This window comes from Clinocottus analis, unplaced genomic scaffold (assembly GCF_023055335.1).
Source record: "Clinocottus analis isolate CAN_PGR_092001 unplaced genomic scaffold, fCliAna1.0.p SCAF_20, whole genome shotgun sequence".
NCBI lineage: Eukaryota > Metazoa > Chordata > Actinopteri > Perciformes > Cottidae > Clinocottus > Clinocottus analis.
This window is the reverse complement of record NW_027175932.1, coordinates 4,854,032-4,881,272: the sequence shown is the minus strand read 5'-3', so window position 1 is coordinate 4,881,272 and position 27,241 is coordinate 4,854,032. Positions and strand designations below refer to the sequence as shown.

At 41.6% G+C, this 27,241-nt stretch overlaps 2 protein-coding genes across 5 annotated transcripts; both read left to right on the top strand.

The window, feature by feature from the left end:
• Positions 1-9,607: 9,607 nt before the first annotated feature.
• On the top strand, positions 9,608-18,323 carry si:dkey-159a18.1 (sortilin). 3 transcript variants are annotated; one of them, XM_068586419.1, is made up of 21 exons: positions 9,608-10,169; positions 10,586-10,648; positions 10,924-11,000; positions 11,085-11,181; positions 11,661-11,828; positions 11,986-12,059; positions 12,303-12,349; positions 12,736-12,872; positions 12,975-13,058; positions 13,539-13,599; positions 14,713-14,865; positions 15,061-15,158; positions 15,258-15,357; positions 15,642-15,816; positions 15,928-16,121; positions 16,725-16,914; positions 17,011-17,127; positions 17,205-17,349; positions 17,455-17,561; positions 17,650-17,767; positions 17,870-18,323. In XM_068586419.1, exons 1-21 carry the CDS (start codon positions 9,933-9,935, stop codon positions 17,882-17,884), a joined length of 2,457 nt encoding a protein of 818 aa, XP_068442520.1. In that variant the 5' UTR covers positions 9,608-9,932; the 3' UTR covers positions 17,885-18,323. The 3 variants fall into 3 exon arrangements, with proteins under 3 accessions (XP_068442520.1, XP_068442522.1, XP_068442521.1); XM_068586421.1 differs by having other exon boundaries at positions 10,064-10,145; positions 10,590-10,648; XM_068586420.1 differs by having other exon boundaries at positions 10,096-10,169; positions 10,590-10,648.
• Positions 18,324-19,051: 728 nt separating this feature from the next.
• Positions 19,052-23,766, top strand: fam3c (FAM3 metabolism regulating signaling molecule C). Of its 2 annotated transcripts, none has more exons than XM_068586497.1 (10): positions 19,052-19,325; positions 19,541-19,597; positions 19,700-19,804; positions 19,950-19,976; positions 20,717-20,840; positions 21,480-21,538; positions 21,782-21,832; positions 21,932-22,016; positions 22,166-22,292; positions 23,027-23,766. In XM_068586497.1, the coding sequence occupies exons 2-10, from the start codon at positions 19,582-19,584 to the stop codon at positions 23,114-23,116; spliced, it is 684 nt and encodes a 227-aa protein (XP_068442598.1). In that variant the 5' UTR covers positions 19,052-19,325; positions 19,541-19,581; the 3' UTR covers positions 23,117-23,766. The 2 variants fall into 2 exon arrangements, with proteins under 2 accessions (XP_068442598.1, XP_068442599.1); XM_068586498.1 differs by having other exon boundaries at positions 19,052-19,358.
• Positions 23,767-27,241: the final 3,475 nt, after the last annotated feature.

The window sequence follows — 27,241 nt, the reverse complement described above, 5'->3', positions numbered from 1 at the left end:
AAAGGCAACCAGCCACCTCAAGGCGTGTCAATAGAGGGCGTCACCTAGGAGATTCTCCCACTGAGAGGGTGTCACCGTGGAAATGGTGCCAGCAGCAGAACGTTGTTGTCGAGAGGCTGTTGTGCTGAGATTTTTCGAAATCTTGGAGGAGAGTTTCTGTCACGGGGGGCAGAGTGTAATGGAAGACGAACCCTGTACTGTACTCGTGTGGAGGATAAAGCAGCTATTGCCCCGAGCGTTCCTCTCCAAGATGAATGGAGTGAGTGCTACTGTCCTGCTAAGTGCCCCATGGAGCTCTCCACGTCTTGCTCCCTATGGGCTAATCCTGCTTTCTGTCGCTGGTACCACGTCCTTTTCGCAAAGAGTATTGCAGATTTAAAATCAGCAGGACCGGGGGACGAGCATTCTTTTTTTTTACAGCAGAAATAGAAAGATTGTGACTGTTTGATTTGTGTCACTTCACTAAAACCAAATGCATTTAGCAAACGTAACATTTCTGGACATATTTGGCCAGAGGAGTGTGTTTTTTGTCATATGATGAATTTAGCTTCTCACACCAGGAGCCACAGGGATGTTTAGTATTTAGGCCTCATGGAAAATTTGTGTTTCCAATCTGTTGCCGACTAAAACATGGGCTATGCAAAATGAGGGTACAATAATACGTTCTGGTGTAACACACCCCACCTCCTAATAAAGTCAGAGGCCGAGGTTAGACCCACAAGCTAACACAACATGTACTTGTACCTTGACGCTGCTGAGTTTGGCTCGAAGTGTCAGTGTTACACAAACACTGAGTGGTTTCAAACCCACACCCGACGGTCTGCAACCACGTGGTTCTTTTTATTATCACAGCACCACCTTTACACAAGTCACTTTGCTTCTTTTAGACACCGGAAAATGGAAAGAACATACAGTTCGCAAAGTACAGAATGTAGGCGTTGTTCTTTGGGGTTTTGTTCAAAACTAAACGTGCGTATGTATTTGACCCAGTGGAGAGGATTCCCCTCCGTAGATACACACAAACACACAAGTGCCCCGCCGCTTCTCTCAAAGGGATCACCTCCAGGTGACCGACTGTTTGTGACAGTTGGTGAGACGTTAAGATGGAAAATCCTCTTAGCCCATCCTCTGAGGTTCCCCACTTACAACTCTCATTCATCGTTAACACATGGTAACGGAAACCCCTCACCCACACGGTGAAGATAACACGCGAGGAAGGCGACTTTTAGCACCAAAGATAGATTAAGGGTAATACATTTGTAATCTCGAGGCGACGCCGGTGCTCTCGTTGCACCTTAAAATCATGCTATCAATGGCATTGAGGGGTCTGTGTCCCGTGCACCAAAGGGCACAGGAGCACACTCTTAATTTCACACGTCAATGTCCTCGGGTTGTGCACGGTCCCTCCTCATTCGATTAGAATTATCAGAATGAATGTCATGTGCACAGTGTGGATACTTTATTGGCCGTCTGGGGCTAAATCAGAGTCATACGGTTTAGCACAAGGGAAAGCGTTCGTCCTCATCTCCTTGTGTGCGAACGGCAACTGATGATGCGGTGCATCAGATGATCTGCAGCTACTGTACAGTTGTAATTCATTTCACTTGGAATAAATGTGTCATCTTCTCTATCATGTGATGCTTTTAAAAGAGAGGTAAAATGCAATCAAAAAAGCTTATTTGGCATTGATTTGTATTCATGAGTTATATTTTTTCTGTAATTGCTGCTGTTCTTTTCAATAAAAAAACAAGTGTTACTTGAGCTAGAGCACTGATGATGCAGCAGTACAGTGATATTTAAAAAATAAACTCAATTTTACTCCTGGGAATCAGTGTACTGGTCATGGAAAGTACTCCGCAGCCTGTAAAATCAGTTGTACAATGTATTCGGAGGCTGTGGTGAGAGCAGAGAAAGTAAAAAGGCAGCCTAGGTTACAAAAACCCCAGGGCAAAAAATTTGCAGTTGGTCCACTGCCACCTTCCCATATATACACATTCCCCATTTGGCACAAAGCCCCAACAACTACACGCAGCTTTATTGTACTGCCACAGGCACAGCAGTACTCCAGCGTGAGTAGTCGTTTGATTAATCAAATATACGTAAACTCCAAACTAGATTTTGACGCAGTATCACTCTTCAAAACATACTTTTACATGAAGGCTCGTGTTTTTCTTACTCGTTTTAAGTTTTATGTTCCGTTTTTATCCATGTTTTTGTTGTTTTATCTGGACTGTTTGAACAACTTTATCTTAGTCGGCAAAGCACTTTGTAACTGCGTTTTGAAGTTTATTGCCCTGTATAGTCTTTCGGCAGTCTATAAAAACAAATGTCCTAGCCACTTAAAAGAATAAACTTAAATGCAAGATCAAACTTTTGTTGGCCGTTCACCAAATAATTTTGTGTGGTTGTGGGTGCTAAGCCGAATCTCTTATTAATATTTCAACCTTTTTCCCAGATGACTTGTCAAAGCAAAACAAAGTAAACGTGGAGCTAATACTGTTTCTGACTGCTCTGTTCTAAATAAAAACATATATATACAAGAGGCATTTGTCAGAGAACACATTACGGCATGTGACAGCAGGAATGGCACTGTAACTGATGACGTTATCGATGGCTAAATTCCATTGAGCTGCATCAGTCGCAGGGTCCTGATATTGTGCATGCTGACTCACTGTCACGGCTTAATGAGACATTTGAATGGAACAGAGCCATTGTTAATATTACTAGCAACACACATGCTTTTCCAACTACGTCAAGTCTGCTGAGAAAATGTCAATTATGAAACTATTTAATATTCGAAGATGAAGTACAATTTACACAGTATTCTACTGAAATGCAGTCAAGCGAGACTCAAAGAAACCTGTGCTCTGAGCTCTTTACTGTCATACACTGACACCTAGTGGATGTAACATGGTATTGCCCCACACACTATTCTGTCATACACTGACACCTAGTGGATGTAACATGGTATTGCCCCACACACTATTATTATTTACTAAGTAAGGAATTTTGCAATGTGCAGTTTTAATACTTTCTGCATAGATGTGCTGGAATATATTTGTCAACTCTTGCATGATGCAAATCATACAATGTGTCCAGCTAATAGATAACAACTTGGAAAGATTTATAATGACTACATTAGTTGTATTGTGTTAATTATTTGTTCACATAAATGACCATAATGGGCTCATTGCTTCACTTTTTAATGATCTCCCGGTCAACAACTGGGTGGATTCTGAGTTTCCTTTGATTCATAGTCGTTCTTGTGTGCCTATTTAACTGGCTCTGGTCACCTTTTAGTGAAGTAGAAGCTCAACATCGATCATGATTAAAAAACAAAAAGAACATTGTTCCTCCTTGAGAGTCAGCACTTTTAAGTCAAGGCAGAGAAAGGAAAACAAAAGTATATGTTTGTGTGCAGACGAGTCATCTGAACTGTATTGGCTGCCTGTCGACTTCTGGCAGTGAAAACCGCAGAGCCGACCCAGACTCTGAAAGCTTCTTACGCAGCTTTGTGCATTATTTTTTTAAACTGTGGGAAAAACCCAACCCTTGTTGCATCTCTGAAAAGGAGCCAACAGACAAAACCAACCAGTTGCAGTTGCAACCAGCAACGCACGAAGGAAATGATTTACAACTGTTCAGGCTTGTAAAATGTGTTCTTGCACGTTACAGTAATATTGTCTTGAAAGTTACAACCATGCCAAGTTTCAAACTAACAAATGCAACCATGACGTACTGATTAGTCATGTTCTCTTATCAAATGCTTGGTGTTGATTTAAGAGCTGAAGCCTTGTGCTCTCGTCCACCCAGTGAACTGTGCCGATGGCTCTGCGAGTTGGAGTTTCCTCAGTAACAGTGCCAATAAGCCTCCAGGGAAGTGAAACCATGATATTTTACTCTGATAACTCTTCTGAATGGGGATTTCCAAAGCCAAAGTTTGGTATGTGGACAAATTCAAAATAGCTATTTTTTTTTTATTTTGTTGGTAAGAGACAACAAGTCTTCTAACAAGTTTTTCCAGTCTGGATCCAGGTAACAGGCGAGTCCATCAAGATGTCAGTCGTGAAAGTGCAATTTAAATACAGTGATTTTCTCTAATTGCCCGCTCACTTTTTTGTCTTTGAGTCACTGAGAACTTAGCCTTTTAAAAGAAATAGCTCAATGTCTTGTAACCGGGTCCAAAACGAGGAAGTAAAAAACAAATATTCCATGAGATTTAATCTATAGCTCTAAACATTTTCTATTAGGGTCAAATATGTCATCTCTATCATGAGATGCCAAGTTTTTAAACACTAAAAGATAAAAATAAAAAAAAAAGAAAAAAAAAAGTCTATTCAACCAAGACTGAAATATCTCAACGACTCCAGGATGGATCAGCAAAAACATTCATTGTCCTCAGAAGATGATCCCCTGACCTTTCCCTTTCCCTCCATCTTATAGAGAAAGCACTGGTACACTTAGTTATTTCCAACACCACACCATTAACTCCACACCAATAAATCATTTATTTCTCAAACTAACCCAACGCTCAAGTGACAGCAGATTTTTTTGCGGCTCCCTCTGGAGCCGCAAAAAAAAAAAAAGCCTTCATAGACTTGGTAACACACCTTGATGTGTAACATTGGTGGAGTTCCCCTTTTCATCCAGTGTTGTCATCAGGCATGTTAAATTGACCGAAAGCTAACGACTGCCGTAGCCACAAGCATCATGTACTTTGGGTTTAGTGCTAATTATAGTTTCCATGCTAAACCGGCTAGGCTTAGATGGTGAACATAGCAAACATGCAAGTCGTATTATTGTGAACATGCTGACTTTAGCCTGTACCCTCTTTTCGGGAATAAACAAATATAAACCTGGAGTGCATTTACTTTTCAAAATGAAACAAAACATGCTTTATAGTGGGTGTTTTGTAGGTCAGACACAATGTATTTAAAATGTGCTCATTTTATGCCAAATTAATCTATAGGAAAAACCATTACAACATACATAAGAATGTGTTATCATAGTTGGGTAATAACTATATCATTAACAGTAAAGAAGAATGAGCACATTTTAATCCAATGGAAACTCTTCCGGTCATCTATGTGAATATTCAGGAAATTATATCGTGATGTCACTATTACGCATCATTATAAGTGAGGCCTGCTCCATGTGCAGCTCATACAGCAGACAGACAGCAGCGGAGAGGTTTCAGCTCCAAGCTTGACGAAGCGTTTTCTCTCCGCGAATTAAAAAAAAGGAAACACAAACTTCCGTTTTTTTGTGCAACAGATATCGGCGGATTACTTTTGTTGATGGAAACCAGCCTCCTTCAGCCCGAATAACAGCCACGAGAGAGAGAGAGAGAGAGAAAGAACGAGACACCGCGAGTCCGTCGAGCTTTCGGTAAGCTAACTTTACCAACCAAATATATCGTGTGTCTGAGAGTTTATACGGGTTCAAAGAGACGATATTTAAACGCATCACACCACGACGTGTCGTCTTTCGGAGCCACGCGCTCAGTAGCGATGCTGCCTTCAAGTTCATTTCCTCAGCGTCTGCATTTATATTCTCCTTAGCGTTCAGTCTTGGTTTCAGTTTCAAAGAGCAGAACAAAACGACAGGCACTCGTGTAACAGCTGTGGTGTTTAGTGGCTTTTATTTTTATTTTTGAAAAGTAAGAGAAGCCGGTAAAGTCATGTTTTTAAAGCACATTGAATATAGAACATTTAAAAAAAAAAAAACAGTCGTATGCATCACTTTGAGTACAACTATTGAAAATATCCCACGCGCCACAAACTACACATTAATTCTGACGTCAAAATAAATCGTAAAAAAATCAATTAAAGGTTATTTTGTGGTTGATTGTCACAAATTATATATTTCCAACTACCTGAAAATGTACCAATGCCCTGGTTCTTCCTGTTAAGTGTCGTTTGAGGAACAGTATCTTCCTTTCTCTATATACTCCAACCATTTTCATTTTTGACTCATTCCTGTTTTGAAAACCCTTATGCAATAATGACCTATACATGCAAACTGTTGTTGTTTGAAATTGTCCAAAAATCATTGTCAATATGTACTCATGTGTGCACAACTGTTATAAAAATGTGAATATTTACCTATCTTAAAACATCTTCAAAAATCCCCTTAAATCTGTAATAACAAATATTCCAAATGTAGCCTACGAAGCCTAAAACTTAATCTTTTTTCCTTTACAGCCAGTTGTAATTTACCACAGTGAACCATGGTGGCAGCAGTCCTCAAGATGTACTTTATTGGAACGGCGCTGAGCGTCCTCGCGGTCATTTATGGACTAGTGGACTCCTTTGGTGGTCTGATGTACGCCCAGGACCATCACTACATCATGGACCTGGACCAGCAGACACAGAGGCTGCTCTCCTCTGACAGCCACTGGAGAGAATCGTCTCCGACTAGAAACATCGGCTCATGAGGGGAAACATCTTGGTCACGGTTTTGAAATGGCAGCTGGATGGACCTTGTGGCAGCTAGGGCACTAGATGGACAGACAGGACATCACTGTGATGTTACACAGTTTGTTGATATGAATGCACTGTCCCACAGCATGCCGTTGTGTTTGCAGTACATAATATCATGTATATCAAACACAACAGCAGTTTGTGTTAAAGCAACTACGGACTTGATACGAAATGTTACAGCACTACTGAACAATTTGCACAAGAAAAACAATGTTTTGTCTTTTTAATGTTTATTTGAATTTTTTTCCTGAATAAAAGGATGTGTTAAATGTGTTGCATCGAGTACCTCTTTTCTCCCGAACAGGACTGTATCAAATTTAAAGTGACACGCAGAAGTGCAATCGAGTTGAAGGAACTCGTCCAGTCATGTCAAGTTTATAAGGACTGATTCATCCGTTGACCTCATGTTACGTCTCTATGGCAAGCCCCCGAGAGATACGGGTGTCAGCACGGCCCGGGCCGGAGGGTAAACAGGAAGAAATAGTTTAATGAGAGCTCTTTCCCTTTTCAAATGGCTGGTTGCGCAACATGTGTGCTGCGATGAGGCTTGTCTGGAATATTACTGTTGTCTATGAGTACGTATACTGACAATGGAGCAATTGGATGAATTAGTGTACTGTGAACATGTTTGCTCAAACGGACGAAGGCACGGGGAGTTATTACCGCCGTTTAGCCTCTCTTTAGTATTTTTTTTTTACTTTTATGGGTCGGTTTCTGCGCAGATTTTAGGGGTTAAAGGTCAATGTAACCTCCTTAAATGTGTTTTTGGGCGTAACTCAAAAATTCAGATGTTATGACAATTTCACACATATAGTAATTGTAGTTTTTTGATTTTTTTTTTACATGAGTTTGTGAAAGAGGAAGTTAATACTGCCGTGAAGAGCCGTTAATTACATGTTCAAAGAAATATTTTACACAGAATCGGCAAGCTGAATCATCTGAATCATGAGTGTCTCTCACTGAGTCAGAAGGTTGCAACAGTGGAATTCCCCTCCGCGAGGACAGAGACCACTGCTATCAACTCAGTGTGGTATACATTGTCATATGTCATTCAGTGGTTAAGAGCTTGTTAATGAAAGACACAAACACACATAAAGTACTGAAGGGAACAAAACATCCGCCTGAAACGGACTGAACTGACTCCTGAACTAAAGAGCCAGAAGCAGAAACAATAATGGCTGACAGATGTGAGATAAGATAAGATAAGCCTTTGTTGATCCACAAAGAGGAGATTCAGTTGGTGCAGCAACACAAGGACATACATAAATACAAATACACAGATAAAGTAATAATACAAAAATAGAATCATATAAAAAAGTAAAAAACTCAACAAAAATAACAATTATAGAATTAAAATGCAAACAGTACTTGTGACCAGAGTAGTATACTAATATTAAAACTAATATTGTGACACTCTCTTAAGCAAAGGAACATTGTGATTTGGCAGTATATAATAAAGTGATATGATACAACCGACTAACAGTACAGCAAAAATAGTGTAGGAATAATGTAAAATACAACATAAGTTGAAAGTCATTAATATACAGTAATGTACAGTACAGCAATATAGCAGAGAATATGGCATAGGATATAAAAACATTATGAAGTATTTTGAGCGTAGTATAGTATGATTTATAATGAACAAAACAAGTACTTCTACTCATAATAATGTTGCACCCGGGGTGCAACATTATTAGCTTATTAGACGGAAAACAAAGAAACTGCGTCGTCAGCGACTGGATTGAACGATTCACACGGCCGGAAGCACGCCCCAAATGAAAGCGAATGAACGCTCCATATCTGCTCAGTGTGTAATGAGCAACTTCACTTGTTTTCCAAACTGCAGGACAAAAAATGGCCGATTGGCGTTCCACGGCGGCCCCTCTTGGTTTACCCTGCTGTTGCTCTGTGTTGTCCTGTCTCCAGGCCTGCGGGGCAGCATTAGTCAGCAGATGGGCCTGGTGTGCTTTGTGCTCACAGGACGGAGTAGCAGACCTTCCGTCTACACGTCTCCTCTCCCACACACACCTCTGTGTTGTGGTTTTTGTTCCAGTTTATTTATCTGAGCAACACGAACCTATGCAGACCACTTTCCCTCCTCCACCCCCTTCACTGCTGACTGTACAGATGTGTGCTGCCCCTTTGTTCCCATCGCAAGATGGCCTGTGCTTTGTATGCATTTTGTTTAATACATTTGTTGGAAATAAATGCCTTTATTATTTAGAATACGGCTCATCTCCTGTTTTTGCAACATATTTAAGTGTTTTCCAATCCCCCCCCTTAAAAAAAACATTAGCTTGATGTCAGCGCCTTCCAAAACAGTTAAGCCTTCAGTCAGCTCTCCGCAGTCAACATGTTTTTTTCGTCCTCTCTTCTTCGTTTTCCCTCAGGGCGAGAAAGTGTACCAGCTTGCTTTAAAGCTTTCTCTCTGTCAGGGATTACAGTGGTGGTGACAGTGGTAGTCACACACACACACACACACACACACATACACACACACACACACACACACACACACAGCCAGAGACCAGTCATCATAGTTAATCATTCAAAGAGCTTGTTTTGAAACAATGTACCACTGGTTTACACAAAGTAGCATGTGTGTACTTGGCTGATTTGACCTCTCTGCTCCCCTTTCCCCTGAACAGCATGGGGCCCATGCAGTAGAGTACACTTTTCTCTAATTGGATTTAATGGATTATTTCAGGAATTTAACATCTGCATAAGATTACATATCGAAAACGTAAATATGAGGTGAACGTGCGAGTAAATAAACTCAGCATTGAGCATAACCTTTTCCCAATAAATAGTAAACGACCACAGCTGTGCCAGATCAGCTGCAGACAAAACTGTGTGTGTGTGGATACTTGGCCGGTTGACTTTTTAGGCATTTGTTTGAAACATTACTGCAGCCAACGCTGCCATTTGCTGTGCGTAAAAGCGATTTGGCACCTGCCTCAGACCTATTAGCTTTTGGGCATCATGACGTCATCGGGCGTTTAGTTCTATCACTACCAATGCAATCAGGAAGAAAACGTGTTCTGTTATGCTGCAACCACGCCCCCTCCGAGTGTCAGAACCGCTCTGTTACTGCCATCACACTCTTTTCCCTTGCTTTATTTTGAACGCGCACAATGACCTCGCACTGATTCCCACATTTACCTTCCTTGCAAATGGCCACACGGCACGTATCCATCAAACCCACTTTGAAGTGCAAATGCTGCCAAGCAGCTCAGGTCACCTGGATGCGGGCAGAAACACCTGCTGGCGGACGACGCACTACTTTACACAGCACTTTTTTTTTTTTCTCTTGACGTGAAGGACCGTCCAGGCTCGTCCCACCCACACTTGCTCTCAGAGCGCAACACCAATAACCGAGTCAGTGTCGGCAGTATCTCGCTTTACTGGTCCTCCTATTTCAGTGAGGTCCCCTTTATTTTCTCATCGGATATGATCTGGAGACTCGTGGTCCTGCACGTCCTTCTTTTGGGGGCTGAAAGCAGCAGCCGCTGGGAGAGGACGGTGACTTTCCACCGGACTCAGCAGGATGACATCCAGGACCAAGAGCGCGCGCGCCCCAGGAGGGATACGAGCGCCAGCAGGCCGTTTCACGGACCCCCCTTCATCCCTTGCCGGACCCCCCTCACCCCCGTCGAGCATAAGGTTCTGAATACCAATACGCATGTGGTGAGGTTTGTTTGAGTGAAGTGTTCTGAAGCCGGGAAATGTTTGTTGACTGGACAGGGAGCAAAGTCATGTGATCTTTATGAATTAGTAGTTATTTTATTAAACGTGGTAAAAATCTTTTGGGCTTTTTTTTCTTCTCAAGGTTAAATATCACTTTACACAATAAACACATGACATTGTAATAAACACAAGTGGAGCTATGGCACACAGATAAGTTTCAGGATGCTTTTGAGATGATGATCAATATAAATATCCATTGAACTTTCACGATAATATCCATCAGCCTTCGGCATTCATTGTTCTTTGACCCTCACAGGACGTGTACATTGCACATCATCACATTTCATGTTTTGGTTTATTTGGTTCTGACTTCCAAGGCGATGCGGTCATGTGTGAACATCTCTTCTCTCTCCTAGACAGGCTTTAACGGTGATGATGGCTCCGATGTAATTCTCACATGGGTGGGCGACGGCACAGGGGTGAGTATATTTTAGCATTACAGTGAAGGACAAGGTCAGACAGAAACTCAGAATTCATATTGACGTCTGATCTATGGCTGTGCATGTGGTTTCTTTATTTCAAAATATTCCATGTATTGGTTTCTCAGCCTACGCTTTGCAGAAACCTTGTGAAACATGTCAAACCACCGGCTTCTTCATTTTTCAAAATATCATACTCAAATTGAAATGGTATCTATTGGCTTCACCAGATTCAGCCGTTGTTTTCATGTTTGTCACCCTGCATCATCTCATAGGTCGTCCTGGTGCTGTCAACATCTAGTGCGCCAATAGATTCTTTCATGGAAGGCGGCTCCTCGCGACTGTATCGAAGGTGAGCGAGTATCTGGAACATCACGAGAAACAGAGAGAGCAGCACAGGCAGTGAAAACCTGTTCTTTCTTTCCTCTCTCATCAGCACGGATTATGCAAAATCCTTCCTCGACATTTCCCATCGGATCAACAACACCTTCATACGGGAGGAGTTTGGAGTCAGTGTTGGACCGGGGAGCTCTGTGAGTCAGCGTAGTGAGTGAGCTGTCGGGGGAACCGTTCTGCTATCTAAACACGGGGAGGAGTGTGAGATGTTCCCTCACTGAAAAAGTGTGAATACATTTATGATCGAGTTGTTACATCCTCAGACCATTCAGTGCTCATTGGGGGACATTTTTTAGCTTCAGGAACAGCATCATGAAGCATAATCTTACAAAATAGCTCACCTCGTTGTTCACGTATTAAGATCGGGATTAGCACTAACCAACTCTTCCCATCTTTTTCGACATCTTTTCTAGTCTAATTGTGAATATTCGTAAACTGGCGGATGTTTGAGATACAAATGGTCAGGGTGAGATGATGTAACGACATATTTTCTCTGACACACAGCTTTAACAAAGCCGGAACTATGAATATAGCTTTGTAGAAAAGGAGAATGGAGTCGGAAAGCGATGTGATTTTGTTCTTGCCTTTGTGTTCAGTAATCGCTTTGGATTGACAGGTGATTCTGACAGCAGACATTCCGGTGGTGGATCACGCCGGCGGGATCATCTTCACCTCCACGGATGCCGGCGCGACCTTCAAGTTCATCCAACTGCCCTTCCACCTGGCTCAGCCGATCACGTACCACTTCCTGAACCCTCACTACCTCGTGGCACTCAGCATTGATGTGGGTCGGCTTTAAATGTTGTTTCTCTTGCTTTCTTTTTTTTTGAGATGTCTCTCTTGCTCTGTGTAATAGCTGTATAGCGTTATGACACCCGCCCACACACACAAACACACACCTTTAAGTGCAGGTAAACACTTTGCTCCTTCCTGACTTGCAGGGCGGTCTCTGGCTCTCTCTGGACTTTGGCGCAAAGTGGACAAAAGTTTATGATGGAGTGCATTCTTTCTCATGGTGAGAATAAACAGGAAGCACAACCACACGGCAAAGTGCCTAAAAGAAAGCACATGTTCGAGATGAACCGTGGACTTTATAAAGCTGAAGGCCGTATTGCAATTTTACTGCCGTGTTTCGCTTGAAATGAATCTGTACCATAGATATGCTTTGTGTTTTGCCCCGGAGGAGAAAAGTAATTGGTGGAAACGCTTCTTTTGGAAATTGTTGTGACATTTTTCTTAAACTTTCTCTTTCCATTAGGGGGGCCGGCATTAATTTGTTCTTCAGCTGCAGTCGAACAGATGCAGGTAAAAACAAAAGCTGTATGAAATGCACTTTCATGACCTGACCAGTGATTAGGACTTTTGTAGAACAATTCCCCCTTCTAGATAATTAAGGAAGACACACCTCTAAACACACACATCACATCCCAGACCGACTTTAATACAAACGTTCGCCGTTTTGTGGTCTGGTTTCATGTGTCAGAAATCATTTCTGCGGTAAGCCAGCAGGAAACAGCAACAGCACTAAAACAAAAGATGACTAAACGTGTTCCATCCACACTCCATCTGACAAAAAAAGAAGATTTCAGCTAAAACATGGTGCTTAATTTAATTAAGGGAAAGGGAAAATCAATCAATAAGAGCCGCGAGCATCTCCTATCACCAACGCTTGCTTCTTCTTGCTTCCACAGTTGAGGCAGAAGAGAGAGGGGATCTACTGCTGAAGAGGACCACAGACCTGGGGAAGACCTTCACCACAATCCATGAAGACATCTACAGCTTTGGCTACATAGGAGCCTTTCTCTTCTTCTCTGTGATGGAGGATCCGGTAAGATGCGTGAACACAAAGCCGCTTAACAGATTTGGTAATTAGATTACAATGAAATGCTACGAATGTGTATCACCAAGTGCTGCGTTATTTGGCTCCCAGAGATCCCCTCGCGTCATGTACTTCTCATCAGACCAGGGAGACACCTTCAGTCAAGCGCTGCTCCCTTCTGCCTCCGCTGAGCAGGTGAGATTTCAAATGGCTGCGACAGACAATGCAGCGTTTGTTATCTAAGACATGTGGCTTCTTTTGTACCTTTCGTATCAACACGAGTATTGAGATATTTCAAACGATAACTTGCACCCACCTCGGGAACTGCATGGTTACATAAACATCTTTTGTCGCATGTTTCTCTTGCACTTTTGAGTCAGACTTGGGTTTGAGGAAGTTTCACACTCTCCGACACGTACATGCTCGTTCTTTCTTTTTCGGTTTGTCTTAAGTAAAAACAGCGATGGCGACATTTCCTTTCAACAATAACCAACTGAACACACATCTGTTCTGGCGCAACACCCGCCCACATACACACCTTGTTGACAGCACAAACACACAGTCTCTCTCACGACGATTAGAGAAGGTTTATAAAGCGAAGATTAAACCACTCATCACAAATGTTATCACTATTTTTTTTGATTAATTGCAGATTTTCTCTCTCTCGGTTTGCAGTTCTACTCCATCCTGGATGGAGATGAAGATATGCTCTTCATGCATGTGGACAACCCAGGAGGTGACAGACAAAAACACACACAATGCTCTGTCCATATCTTCTGCTCAAACGACATACACACCTTAGAAATCCACCTTAGAAATCCACTGTAATGCATATTTGTAAATGCATATTCGGTGTTGTGAAGACAACATGACTACATAGCTCTCTCAGCCCCTTTTGTTGTAATGGAAAAGCTCAACGGCAAAGACAGGACTGGTTTCTCAAGTTCTTGGTGCTGCTGACTAATCCTTCAAATCACACTGAGATTGTGTTTGTGTTTGCAAGTCCAGCTGCCCACTCTTTGTTCCTTTCTTTTGCTCCCTCCCCCTCTCAGTGTCTCTTTCTCATTTATTTCTATTTCTGTTTCCTCTCACATTAGTATTATTTATTTGTTTCCCTGGCAAGCGCTCCAGGTACTGCTGTATGGGTGAGGTGTTGGGACTTTTGTACTGCCGAGATAAATGGGAGAGATATGGAGGAGAGGGGCTTTATCTTTTGTTGGCTGGAGGGAGGGAGATTTAGTTTACACTGCAAAAGCTGACAAACATATCTTGGGATCAGGGTGTAACTCAAGCAAGTACACACACACACACACACACTAATGCACACACACACTAGAAACGTACACCCCCTCCATCACCTCCCTCAGCTGAGCTCGTCCTTCATGGCTTTAGCTGACTCGTGTGTGAGCGTCACACAGTAGAAATATGATTGATGATGATGATGATATTGTGCTGAGGTTGAAAGGTTTGTGTCAGCGTTGCATCTGCGGTTCCCAGGTGCCGATTCTCTATTTAAAAAAGTATGTACAGCTGCCTTTTGATTCCTTTTCCAAGGAAAACAGAGGGCAGCGTTTCACCTGGTACTTGCTGTAGATATCCCTGCAGCACAATACATTGACACATTTGGCATTCTTTTACTTCTTCACATTCTTTTGAATGTTTTCAACTAATAATCCTGCCATATCACCTGTTTAATTCCCACTACATTCAATTAGACACCGCACTATTACTACAGCTAACAAAAGACAGTCGTTCGGACTAACTTTGACCCTTAACTTTGCATATCATGTGTTTTACTGTAAGAGACTAACGTTCTCCTTTGTTTCCGCTGCATTCTGTTTCACCACAGACACTTTCTTTGGAACCATGTACACATCAGATGACCGAGGCATCTTGTTCTCCAAATCCCTGGAGCGCCACCTGTTTGATGGGCAGAGGAAGAGCGACTTCAGAAACATTACTTCCCTGAGAGGAGTCTACCTTACTAATAAACTAGACGAGGGTAAGGCTTTTCCTGTGTCATTTCAGCACGATTTATTTGGACAATACAAAAATGTAATAATGTCAGCCTTATCCTCTGAGTCGGTAAAGACAAATGACATGTCTATTATGATAGTTTCCCCTTCCTTACATCGAACCGCAGGTTTATGCACAGTCATTTGTTGAAGTATGTTCTCAACTATGTGTTTTATTCCAGATGGGCGTATACGATCTGTCATTTCCTTTAATAGAGGAGGAACATGGAGACACCTTAACAAGCCTGAGAATGTGGAATGTGGGGAGCAGGTCAACAATGTAAGTTAGAAGTAGAAATATCGAATTCAGTCTTCATATTAACATCATATTCTACAATGAGTTGCTACTAAAACATTTTATGTGTATTTTTTTCATCAGTGCAAACTTCATATTCATGGAGAGCACAGTCGCAACATCCGCATCGTTCAGATGCTGGCTCTGTCTGAGCCAACGGCCATTGGTCTGGTTATCGCTCACGGTAAATGAACAGCAATGTTACTTTCTTTACTTTAGAAAAAAAGGAATAGTTTATTTATACAGTCAACAAGACAACAACTGGGATACTCTCAGAATCCGAGAAGAGAAATATTGTTTGATTGATTGTAAAATCCCATACATTTGACAAGAAGTGAATAAGATAAAACAATTTAACAGATGGATATCACCATGAAACTTCCCCAGTTGATCATTTACATTAAGCGTTTGAGTCCTTATCCTAACTCAAAAATAACTTTGATCAAGATGTTCTCCTCTCTTCTCCAGGTACTGTGGGTGACTCTCTGTCGTCGTCGCAGCACCCAGATGTGTTCGTCTCCTCAGACGGGGGCTATAACTGGAGGGGGACACTGAGAGGTCCTCACCACTACAGCATATTGGACTCTGGGGGTCTCATAGTGGCTGTGGAGGACCAGCGTGAAGGACAAGTCAAGACTATCAAGTACCGAACAGATATCTCTACTTCACGCGCAGTGACACAATAGTTGTATTTGGCAATGGAGGACAGAAAGATACTTACAACATACTTTTACCACCATTGCTCGGCCCCCAGGTTCTCCACAGATGAGGGCCAATGCTGGAAGTCCTACAACTTCACAGAGCAGCCCTTCTTCTTCGCAGGCCTGGCGTCCGAGCCGGGGACCAAGGCCATGAATGTCAGCGTGTGGGGCTTCCGTCCCGAGGATGACGGCCAGCCCATGTGGGTGGCAGTCACCATTGACTTCCAGAGCCTCATTACAAGAGAGTGTGAGTCAAGAGGCCGTAATGGCTTCTACCACAAAGTTGTACTCTCTACCATTTGTGGTAGGGGCATCGAGTTTCACAGCAGTTTCCTATAACAGAAACTTAGCAACTCATGACCTGGGACTTTCCACAGCCTAACCTCCTGAGAACCTTTGAGACATATGCTGTGTTCACACCAAAAGGGTTGCGAAAATGTGCAACCCTTTTGGTGTGAACGCAGCATAAAAGGCAGTATATATTCCTCTGTTTACTCTCCTTGTGTTGTGTTCCTTGATTTATTGATCAGGGTGGACATCAGTGATGTCAGCGTTGTGGGTTGTTTGGTCACTGCCAATCCAATCTGATCAAATGACCGCTCCACAGTCCTGATGAAACAATAGCTGACTGTCAGAAACGTAAACAATACTTGAAATCAAATGGCAAACTCGGATTTGGAATCACCCCTTGTGCTGACATGAAACGAGTGCACACATTTTTTTAAACATTGGAATGGAAAATAAGCATTACAGAAGGTGTTTCCAGAAGAAACCAAACTTGTTGGTTCTACATGCAAATATGTAATGATTGCCGGTCACGGTTCTAATTGCTCGTCATCTTATTTGTTAGGTAATGACGAGGACTATGAGGAGTGGTTGGCTCATGCTGGCGGAGGAGACTGGAAGAGAAATGGCTGTCTCCTGGGTGTCAAAGAGACCTACCGGAGGCTAAAGAAGCAGTCCGTGTGCAGAAATGGCCGAGGCTTCGTGGTGAGCAAGAAGCAAAGCCCCTGCCTGTGCACCCGAGAAGATTACTTATGGTAAGTCAGTTTGCTTGTGACATGTTTTGGCGCCAACGGCTAAGGCAGCGTGGAGAATTATCCCTTCGGGAAGCCCTAACTTTGCCCTTTCAACAGCGACTACGGTTATGATCGTCATGTGAACACCTCAGAGTGTGTGAGACAACACAGCGCTGCAAATAAAACGCTGGAGCTCTGTCTGAACGGAGAGGAGGATGAGCTGCTGACAGCGGGGTAATATCAGCCACTACAGTTATTTAAATGAAGAGACCTTCCTGTGCATGCTCACGCACGCCTGACTGTGTTTGTAGGTACCGCAAGGTCCCGAGTGATCGGTGTGAGGGGGGGTTCAGTCCTCAGCTCGCAGTGCAGACAGTCATCAGACCCTGTGGTGTTAAACCCAGCCCCCGGCCAACTGACGAATTCTCGACTCGTGTCACGCATTTCGACACACCGGTTAGTTGCTCTAATGAGTGTGTGTGTCTTCTGTCAGTTGTTCATGAAGTATTTTTGAATATAACAGCTGATGTGTGTGTGTGTGTGTGTGTGTGTTTTTCTCAGCGAGAGAGGCTGGTGTTGATCCTGGTGTGTTCAGGAGCAGCGGTCATCATCCTGGTAGTTATCGTTTCCGCCGTCTTTGCTGTCAGAAGGGTGGTTTACAGAAACAGGTGAGCTACCCACACATCTGTGCTGCATGTTGAGCTTTTAGGCGCTCAGCAGTAGCTGATCATTCTGGCTTTATGTCGCCCTCCACAGGTCACCAGTGTATCGCTTCTCCAACCTCCGGATTCAGGATGAGGATAACGGCACCACAGCCGATCTTGAAAGCGCCACCAGCAGCAATGGCACGGTCTGCCTGCAGGAATCAGATGATGTAGGAATAAACATTATTATCATAGTTTTAAGATATTGATTTGAACTCAAAACCTGCCATTTCCCAATGTGTACTAATACCTTTGTGTTCTGATATCACCAGGATCTTATTGAATGACACACAACACAATATTCTGGATATGCTGAATATTCAAAGCTTGGGACCAGCTGTGCTGAAAAAGGCTGTCAAAGGGTTTTATTGGACGTATCCCTGAAATTTTTATAGGAGCTGCCTTTGTGGAAAGTTCTGATGATTTGAAGGACAAGCATGAGAATGTCTAATTTATTGAGCTAGCTTAATTTCATTGTGTTACTTTGCTTTCTCTTTGATTAATTTGTACAGTATTTTTTTTATTTAAATTGTACTCTGTGTTGCACCACGTTTTTACTTTCTGTTTAATGTGAAAACATTCAAGACAATCCTAAACATGTTAAACATTGCATTTGTAAAAAAAAAAATAAAAAAAGAAAGAAAGAAAGAAGGGAAATAATAGTCCTATGCATAAAAAAAATACAACATATTATTACATGTCTGCTGAAGTTTTTAACATGCCATGATCGATATAAACATATGTATTGAACGCACAATACCACTGGTGGCGCTGTGACGATTCACGTTTGTTTACACTGAACAGAGAAGAAGAAAAGGGAGGCGGTTAGTGTGACGAACACAAAGATAATTTATAAATAAGATGTATCACTCTATCCAATATTTGAGAGTAAAAGAAAAAATGCTTGCTTGTAAATCCCATGCAATATTTGGCCACGGAGACCACTAGCAAGATAAATATTGATAGAGTATAAGTAAGACTATTGCTAAAGGTTGTCCAGATCTTTGAATCTGCCAAATCCACAGAGTTTTACGGATGGAAACAATGTAACGAGTGGACAATTCTGTCTTAGGAAATATGTCAATAACATGACATAACTCTATTATTATGTTATTTGATTAGCTGTGAAACGTGAGTCCTACGCCGCTGTGTAAGGAGTATTTTGCAAATTTACTACGGTGCTAATTTTATTGGGCTTATAATGAGATCATTGCCCTTAAGTATGAGCTATGCATTCCCCAAAGTAAAATAAATGCACATAGGCTACAATAAATAACTGAGTAAACGCTCAAATAAGCAGTAAACTCCCATTTTAATTAAAGAACAATTGTAAATATGTGCTTTAAAAAAAAGAGAAGCAAAAGCTCTCGCTCCGTCTGCTTGTTCGTCTTTCGTTTCTCCGACAGAGTGAAGCCTCTTTCCATTCAACCTCTTCGCTCTCTCACCGCTTCAGGTGTCTCAATCACATAGATCGCCCGAGAGTATTCGCGGTATCACTCCGCGGTTCGTGACTATTGCTCTTAGTTCAATCGGTTTATATCTGAAGCGAGGTGTGAGCAATCTCCCCGAAAATACTTTTTCGGACTTCCTCTCATCGCTGCTGTCACTGGAGCTATGTGTTTGCTGTCTTGTTAGCAAACACAGACAGAAACACGGAAGATACACAGAGGAAGAGCCAACGTCACGTCTGCTTTGACGTTATATGTTACAACTTGAAGCCAACGCGAGGTAGGCGCCTCATCACGACCCCCTTGCCTTTGGGTAAGCTAGAGCGACTTTGGAGACACCAGGCAATGCCTTCTTTTAATTATTTTTTAGCTTACAGCCAGCGTACCGTCAGCTAGTGTTGACGTCACGCTGTGACCGTCGCTGTCCCAGGTCCCATCTGTGACGTGGCAATCACAGATTAATTGATAAAGGATGCATTGTTTTTATCTCCGCAGGTTAAACAAAACAACTTTTGGACGAGTGGCCGCAGGGTAAGATGGCCAGGGCTGGAGGTAATTAAATATTGTCATTGTAATGTGATGCACAGTAGTTTATAACACGATGGGGAGTCTGTGTGTGATGTTTAAAACATTTTATCCTGTTTGTCTGTTCAGGTATTTTGAAGTTGGCGGTGGTCGTCTTTGTATTCCTCCTCGTTGTCTTCATGACTTTTCAATTGCTAGAGATAAACATGGATTTCACGTTTCGCAATGTGCTGTGTGAGTTAAATTCTATCTCTCCAAACATACCCAGTGTTTGCCTGAGGGAGGGAAGGGTTACATACCTTCATTTATATGACTGCCTTAAAGATGTCCACTGGAAAAAATACACATTTAATATACTCTTTTTGTTGTTGCATTTCAGCAAGATCTGTGCCACAGAATGAAGCTTGTAAGTATGTTTTGAATCATAATTATAATTTAATTTTTACTACCAGCGACAGTGACAGGCATTCTTTTTTTTATGAATGTATTTCTTTCTTTTCTTTATTGTAAGACAAGATACACACAGCACTATTGTGCAAGACAAAAGACCAAAAGGTGATGATAACATGGTGTCCGTGTGAGTTGAGGAGGAAAGAAAGGAATATAAATATATAGGCAAAACAACAACAACAACATATAACATACGTAAGTATTTAGGGACTGACGACATAACATTTTTTACAAAAATGGAAGAGGAAATGTTCATGCCAAAAGAAAACAAATAATTAAATTAATAACAAAATAAATCCATTGTGGATTTATGTTAAATTTTTTAGTACAGATAATGTTCTTAATAAAAAAATGGCTAAACATGTAAAAACGACAGAGGTTTAAAAGAAGATAGAATAAATACAGCATACCATAGTCTGTAATAATACCGATAAAGTGAAATCGCTTCTTCATATTGCCGTCTGAGGACAAATTGTTTCCACAAACTCTACCGGTGAGCAGTTGGGATCAAAACGACGGCTTGAAACCGAAGACGGCCGTAGGTTTCTTTATTTTCCTCATGACTAATCCGCTCTGAGAAATAAATTCCTTTTGGGTAGAGCTCAAGCACCCGTTAGTGGATACGCTTCTGTGATCGGACCGCCTGTTACCTGATAGTGCACTTCCTGATGCCTCCCGTTTTTTTTCTATTCACAGCCGCAAAGCCAGCCAGGTACAAGTGTGGGCTGTCCAAATCCTGTCCTCTCGGACACTTCGCCTTCAGGATGGCGAGTGGAGCCGCCAGTGTGGTGGGACCCCGGATCTGCCTGGAGGACAAATTGTAAGTGAAGTGGCTCCTTGAAACCTTTTGTAAACACAGGAACACATCTTCTTTTTTTATGAATTTGTATGAATTAAAATGCATTTTTTTCAGCCACAACATGCTGCACTTTGATATTGACAAGTGCAGATTGCCGTTCTGATATTGATACGTCAGTTGAAGTGCACTTTGATAAATGTATCGATTCAGAACAATAGGACAATCGTTGTAGTCATAGCTGATTGTTTGTCTTTTTGCTATCTTTATCAAACATGACCACAATGTGTAAACACACCATGTCCGGGAACTGCTGTCTTATCAAACACATCCTCACCCCTCCTCTAGCCTTTAGAAACAGGACATGACAATTATAATGGTTTTAATGCTGGTGTGCGCACATGTTTAGGAATTTACAGTATATGTCAACCATATTACTTCACCTATGACGACATATTATATCATCGCACTTTTGTTTTACTATATTGTCATTCACCATCTGTTCATACAGCAGTCTGGACGGATGACGTTGTGAACGAGCACACGAGCAAACACTATTTGCTTCCAACAAAAGCTATTCTGTGTTCCAGCTTCTGAATACAACATGTACGTGACAAAGTGTCCACGAAGGCTCCGTTGTCATTGTCCTCTGTGTCGTTTCAGAATAATGAGCGCCGTGAAAAACAACGTCGGGAGAGGAATCAACATCGCCCTTGTTGACGGTAACGCTATCAGCTGCATTCCACACCTTAAAGTCAATTTGACTAATACAGCACTGCTATTGACACTTTCATATTGGAAACAATGGCGCCTGTTTCAAAAGCATATGCCTGCCTGTAATGGATGGCAAAGAACCACTCCCAAGATTGTGTATCTGTGTGTAATTATAGTTAAAAAACTGAATTTCAGTTGTACTAAATGTTAGATTTAAAGTGTTCTGAATTTGTTTTTTTTTTCACCCACAGGGAAAACAGGGGAAGTTATTAAGACAGACTTTTTTGATTTGTGGGTAGGAGGTACGAACATTTCTGAACCTTTTTTTTCTTTTTTCTTTACACATTACAAAAAAATAATAAAATACATGTATTGTGTTAAGCGCATGTTGTCTTCCGTAGATGTGGCTCCCTTCATCAAATTCCTAAAGGGGATTTCGGAAGGGACAGTCGTGATGATGGCCTCATTCGACGATCTATCAACAAAGTGAGGCTTTTTCCCGCAGCAGCCCCCCCCCCTCCCTCGCTTACTGATGCAGTTTAGAGCCACATGAATAATTAAGTGCTTTGGTTATCTCTAATATTGTCTGTGTGTCTGCTGCTTGAAACAATATCTGTCTTTCTTTTGTTCTGTAGACTCAATGATGAAGCCAGGAAGCTAATTGCTGATCTGGGCAGCTCAGTTATCACTACCTTAGGCTTCCGCGATAACTGGGTTTTTGTTGGAGGGAAAGGCATCAAGACCAAGAGTCCATTTGAGCTGGTAATATGAGCCACACATGTTTTAATGTTTACATCTACTCCCTGAGATGAACTATTACAGTACTTTATATTTAAGGGAACAATATGTTCCCAAATCAGTCTTCCATCCGTTAAAACAAAATATTGTATTAAAATGTATTCTACCAGCGCATCGATGGCACACGAGCCCCAAGAGCAGAACATCATAATTCACCCGCATCACCGATCGAATGTTGAGTGTTTCAGGAGTTGAAAGGAATTTGGGCATTAGGTTGGAAGATCCGGATATCTGAAAATGCAAATACCGTATCCAACGATGCCTATCAAATCCTGTGATCTTAAAGCCACGGAACGAGTTTAAGCCCAACTCTGTTCGGTGGCAGTTGTTGGGGGCGGAGTATTCTCTCTGCAGTCATGAAACCCTTTTGTGTTTTCTATATCTGTTTAGTTTAGTGCACACTCAAAATTCAAGATGTTTTTATTGTAATATGCACAGATAACAGACAATTATTCTATACAATGAAAAGCTTATTTTGCTCGGTCCACCTAACACAGAATTACATTAAACGTAAGGTTAAAAAAAAATAATAATAAGCCACAAAATATAAAAGATTAGTGCTATTCCTATATGATTGCTATGATAAATATGGTAATAGTATTGCTATGCTACATATGATAAACACTCTGCTTCATTACATCATAAGATGGGCTTTGTGATTTCCTATGAGACATGTGTTATTCTGTGTACCTCCTCAGCATATAAAGAACAGTGCAGACACCAACAAGTTTGATGGCTGGCCCGACGTGCTGGAGATGGAGGGCTGCGTGCCTCAGAGGCAAGACTGAACCGAGCTCCCGCTGTGAATGTCGTCCAACCCGTCCTCCAGACATTCCTTTCCTCGTGGGACTTTTTTTGGGGCTGAGGTTGTTTTTAGAGCTGACATCCACAGGCTTGTTATTCACGTTTGCCTTTTAGAATTAAAAACCTCGAAGCGGTTACGACAAGAAGAGGAGCGACTGACGTCAGACATCTGCTGGATTATGAGGTGTGGACCTGTTGGCTTGCAGTTCCTGTTTGGATACTGAATTGTAGAAGGAAGTAATAGGTAGAGTGCACTGATTATAATGAACTTCCGTTTGGTTATTGGCGTTCTATAACATTTTCTATCTGTTTCACCCCCGGACTTGGCTCTGATAGTTTGGCATGATTGCACTTTTGCTGCTAAAAATTGATATCATAGCCCAGATCTTTCGGGGTGACTGAGTTGCCATTACCTGCTACTTGCCTTAATCTCATTCTCTTATTCCTGGTTTTAAACAAACTGGACTTTGTGATCCTTTTCTTTCTTTCAGAGACAGCTATTTTTCTAAGAATATTATTGTTATTATTATTAACAGGGTTTGAGGATGCTTCTTGTCATTATTTTGTAACCAAATGTACCAAATTCACTTGGAAATGTGTTAATATTTGTTTCGAGAAGAATTTCAAAGATCTTAATATAATAAGCATTGTAACATTAATATAATTTGTTAAATTAAATTATATTTGTAGTTGCTATGCAGTTGTTGTGTATGTTTACAGTACAGTACACATTATACGCTAAACAGTTAGCAGCTGTGGATCAACTCAACGTCCTCGGTATCAACCTAAATGTTAATCTCACCATTGTACAGCTACTTTGAAAGCAATTGAAAACAACTCTGTTTGTAAAACAAATATAGTGACTCCATACACATTAATTGTGCATGTATGTTATATATAAATAGAGAACGTTAATGAACATCAGTACAAGACGTAAACATGCCTGAGTTAGCTAATGCTAATTTTCATCCGTCGTTCCAACAAAAACTGTCACTACAGGTAACGATATAGAGATACAATGATGCAATACACAAGTAAACAGGACAAACTACGTTGTCAGTACTACCTACTGACAGCCCCCTCTAGTGGTGGCCATCGTGCCAGTGCCATGGTCAGCGCTCTGTTTCATGAATATATTTAAGGCAGTGGAGTCCATGCAACGCCTTATACATGTGAGAAGCAAATTTTACCACTGCATAATTTCTCAAAAAACGTTATCTTGTAAGTTAAAACTGATTCTATTGAATTAAGTGTTGTTACACCTGTAAGAGACCAGTTAGTAAAATAATCCTCATTGTGTGAAAAGACACCTTTTTTTGTCTCATCATAAAGCTCCTCCATTCTCATCAACACATTGCACATGTGTCACCTTGACAGGTTGTTTTGCAGACATCATAAATCATCTTTTGCGCACATAAAAAATTACTTTATCATCGACATTCATTTGAATAGTGAAGTTTGGGCATGCCCACAACGCCTTGGGTTGGTCATTAATATGTAACACAATTTGAAATTGGTCCAAGAATAGAGCCTTGTGGGACTCCTATGGGATTGTCAAGGTAATGAGATTTGGTGAAGTTGACACAAACACAATTTCTTTCTATTGGATATGATTTCATTCGTAGAATAGCTTCTGCAGAAACGTGAATAAGGTGATTTAGACAAAAGAACCTGCTGGATGATGTACATGTTTGTGTAGAAATAGCACGTATTGTAGCTTTAAAGCTCCAATAAGTAGGTTTAGGTTGATAGTGCCACCCTTGCTGCTAACTTGCAAACACACCTGTGCCACTGTGTTTGTAACTGGTCTAGTTCTACAACATTAAGCTGTTTTCCATCACTTGAAAGACCAGTAAAAACAATCATGTTAGCCGGTGAAGGTTATTTTGACCGTTTCGTGTAAAAAAAAAAAAAAATTCTACGTCAGTCCATTATAGAGCTGTTTTTGGATTTCATAATGAGCGAGTAATTTAATTAGTTTTTTATTTAATAAGTTAGTTTTTTAGTTAGTTTTTCTTGTGCTCTCGTTATGTCATGGTTGTATAAGTTCGTACTTTCTACATTTTAGTTCAGACATTTAAATTGTTGACTTGCAAGTAGTGCAACTGCGGCATGAGATCAGACACGTTCTAAGCAAAATTTTCAAGAAATGTTTGCAACACCCTCCTCCGCCCTTCATCATCGTACCCTTCCAGTCTTCCTGCTTGTTTTAATATACTTCAAAAGAAAACGTCCATGGCCCATGTCTTCCAATTGCACTCCATTATCCTGTCATGTTGTGCAAGAAAGTGATTCCTCGTTGCAACGTCCGCTGCTAGGGAATTGCTGTCTCTAAGTTGACAAACAGAGGGCGCCATTGTCTCATTTTATTTCGTGCCCTGTGGTTTGTACTACAGTTTGTGCAGTAGGCGTTGTGCTTCAGTAATACTCCTGTCTGTTTACTAAATCAACAACATGATCTCGTGCTATGTCGAAGATCATGAGTGAACATCAGCCTGAGGCCTGTGTTGAATAAGAAGGTCTAATTTAAACATTCGATGTGTGCCTATTGCATAATGTATACGCTAGATATAAGAAAGTGACCCAAATGATATGCTTCGAGTATCACTGCAGCGAGTTTGTGGCATTAAAGCTGTGTTTGTCATTGCCACCTACGCATCAACCTCTCAACTGTACTCTAAATATACATTAACAGTGCAATACTTCCGCCTCTATTACCTGAATACTCACATGGCGCACTAAACGGACAACTCTGCCATGTACTTTCACTGTCATTTGTGTGTTTTTAGTCAAACAAATACACATTCAGATACACGTATGACTCCTCTCAAAGCGTGTCCCTCGGCCAGAGGAGTGACCTTCTGAGTTCCCTTGAACACAGAGCTCTTCCTCATACCCACGAAATGAAAACACACCACAATGCTCGCCCTCTGATCTCATCTGAGCCCCATGCGTGACATCCCTCTGACATGTTAGAGCCCCACGTGTGTTTATATAATTGAGAGCGTTTGTTTGGAGGCTGTTCCAGTATGTGTATGTATGTATATATATATATATATATATATATATATATATATATATATATATATATGTATATGTATGTATGCTAACATTACAGATCCTTGCATGCTTCCCTTTCCGTGGGCCTCACATATGCATGCAGTCAGAGAGGTGGGTGCTTGGGATGCCTTTTAAAAGTGTGTGTTCGTCAGCGTTCGTGTAGGCTGAACCCCTTCTGAGCGTCCATGTTTTCTGCTAGCTGAGAGACCAAGTGTGGGAGTGAATCGTCTCCAGCTCGTCTTATATAAGACACGCTATATATGATGCATTATGTATGAACATAGAATATCTCCCATCCCCTAAACCTCTAATGATGAGACATCCCGTGGAGGGGGGCCTGAGGTCAAAACTGTATAAACTCAGGAGGACTATGAGGATAACATGCTCTCACGAAGCAGGAGAGTTTTTATTGTTGTTGTCATTGGAGAGAAGTTCTTTTTGTCCTCTGCATGCTCTGCAAAATAAATCTGCAGGTTTAACAAAAGCGCTTGCCTCTCACAGAACCTCTTATGAACTCATTCCCCTTCGCCTCGGTGTGACCTCTGACCTCTTTCACTCCATGATCAGGCCCACTCTCATGCTCCAAAACAACTCCTCTGCTCAACTTACCTTACCTCAACCTTTTAGATGTAACACGCGTTTCCTGCTAACGTTGTCGCCCTACTTCCGTGACGAAAAAACCACTCATGCCCTTAAATGCATGTTGACCATATCGCTCACGGTGACTGTAAAGAAACTACACTATGCTACACACTGCTGACCTCAACTATTGCAGAACAAAATGCACACATGCCAACACACTTCCACAAATCCCTCAATGAGTCCTGATCTTTTCAAAACATTCCCTCACATAGGAAAAGGCCCTGCATCTCTCTCTGCACCCCAAAAGTGACATGACTATCACACAAAGCTTAGGAACATCAGACACAACACAACCACTGGTGGCAAAAGGGCGACATTACACCAGTCTGTGACTATTTTTGCAATATACTTTCTGGCCAGCAGTGGCAGCGCTGAGCACAAAAGCTGCTTCCTCACTCCAGTCTTTG

Excerpts from the sequence above, each read along its gene's own strand:
- si:dkey-159a18.1 (XM_068586419.1), top strand. The coding sequence starts at position 9,933 with ATGATCTGGAGACTCGTGGTCCTGCACGTCCTTCTTTTGGGGGCTGAA. Across the intron at positions 11,182-11,660 it reads GTGTTGGACCGGGGAGCTCT|GTGATTCTGACAGCAGACAT; the intron begins GTGAGTCAGCGT and ends TTGGATTGACAG. Across the intron at positions 11,829-11,985 it reads TCGTGGCACTCAGCATTGAT|GGCGGTCTCTGGCTCTCTCT; the intron begins GTGGGTCGGCTT and ends CCTGACTTGCAG.
- fam3c (XM_068586497.1), top strand. Across the intron at positions 20,841-21,479 it reads ATCTGCCTGGAGGACAAATT|AATAATGAGCGCCGTGAAAA; the intron begins GTAAGTGAAGTG and ends GTGTCGTTTCAG. Across the intron at positions 22,293-23,026 it reads CCAAGAGTCCATTTGAGCTG|CATATAAAGAACAGTGCAGA; the intron begins GTAATATGAGCC and ends GTACCTCCTCAG.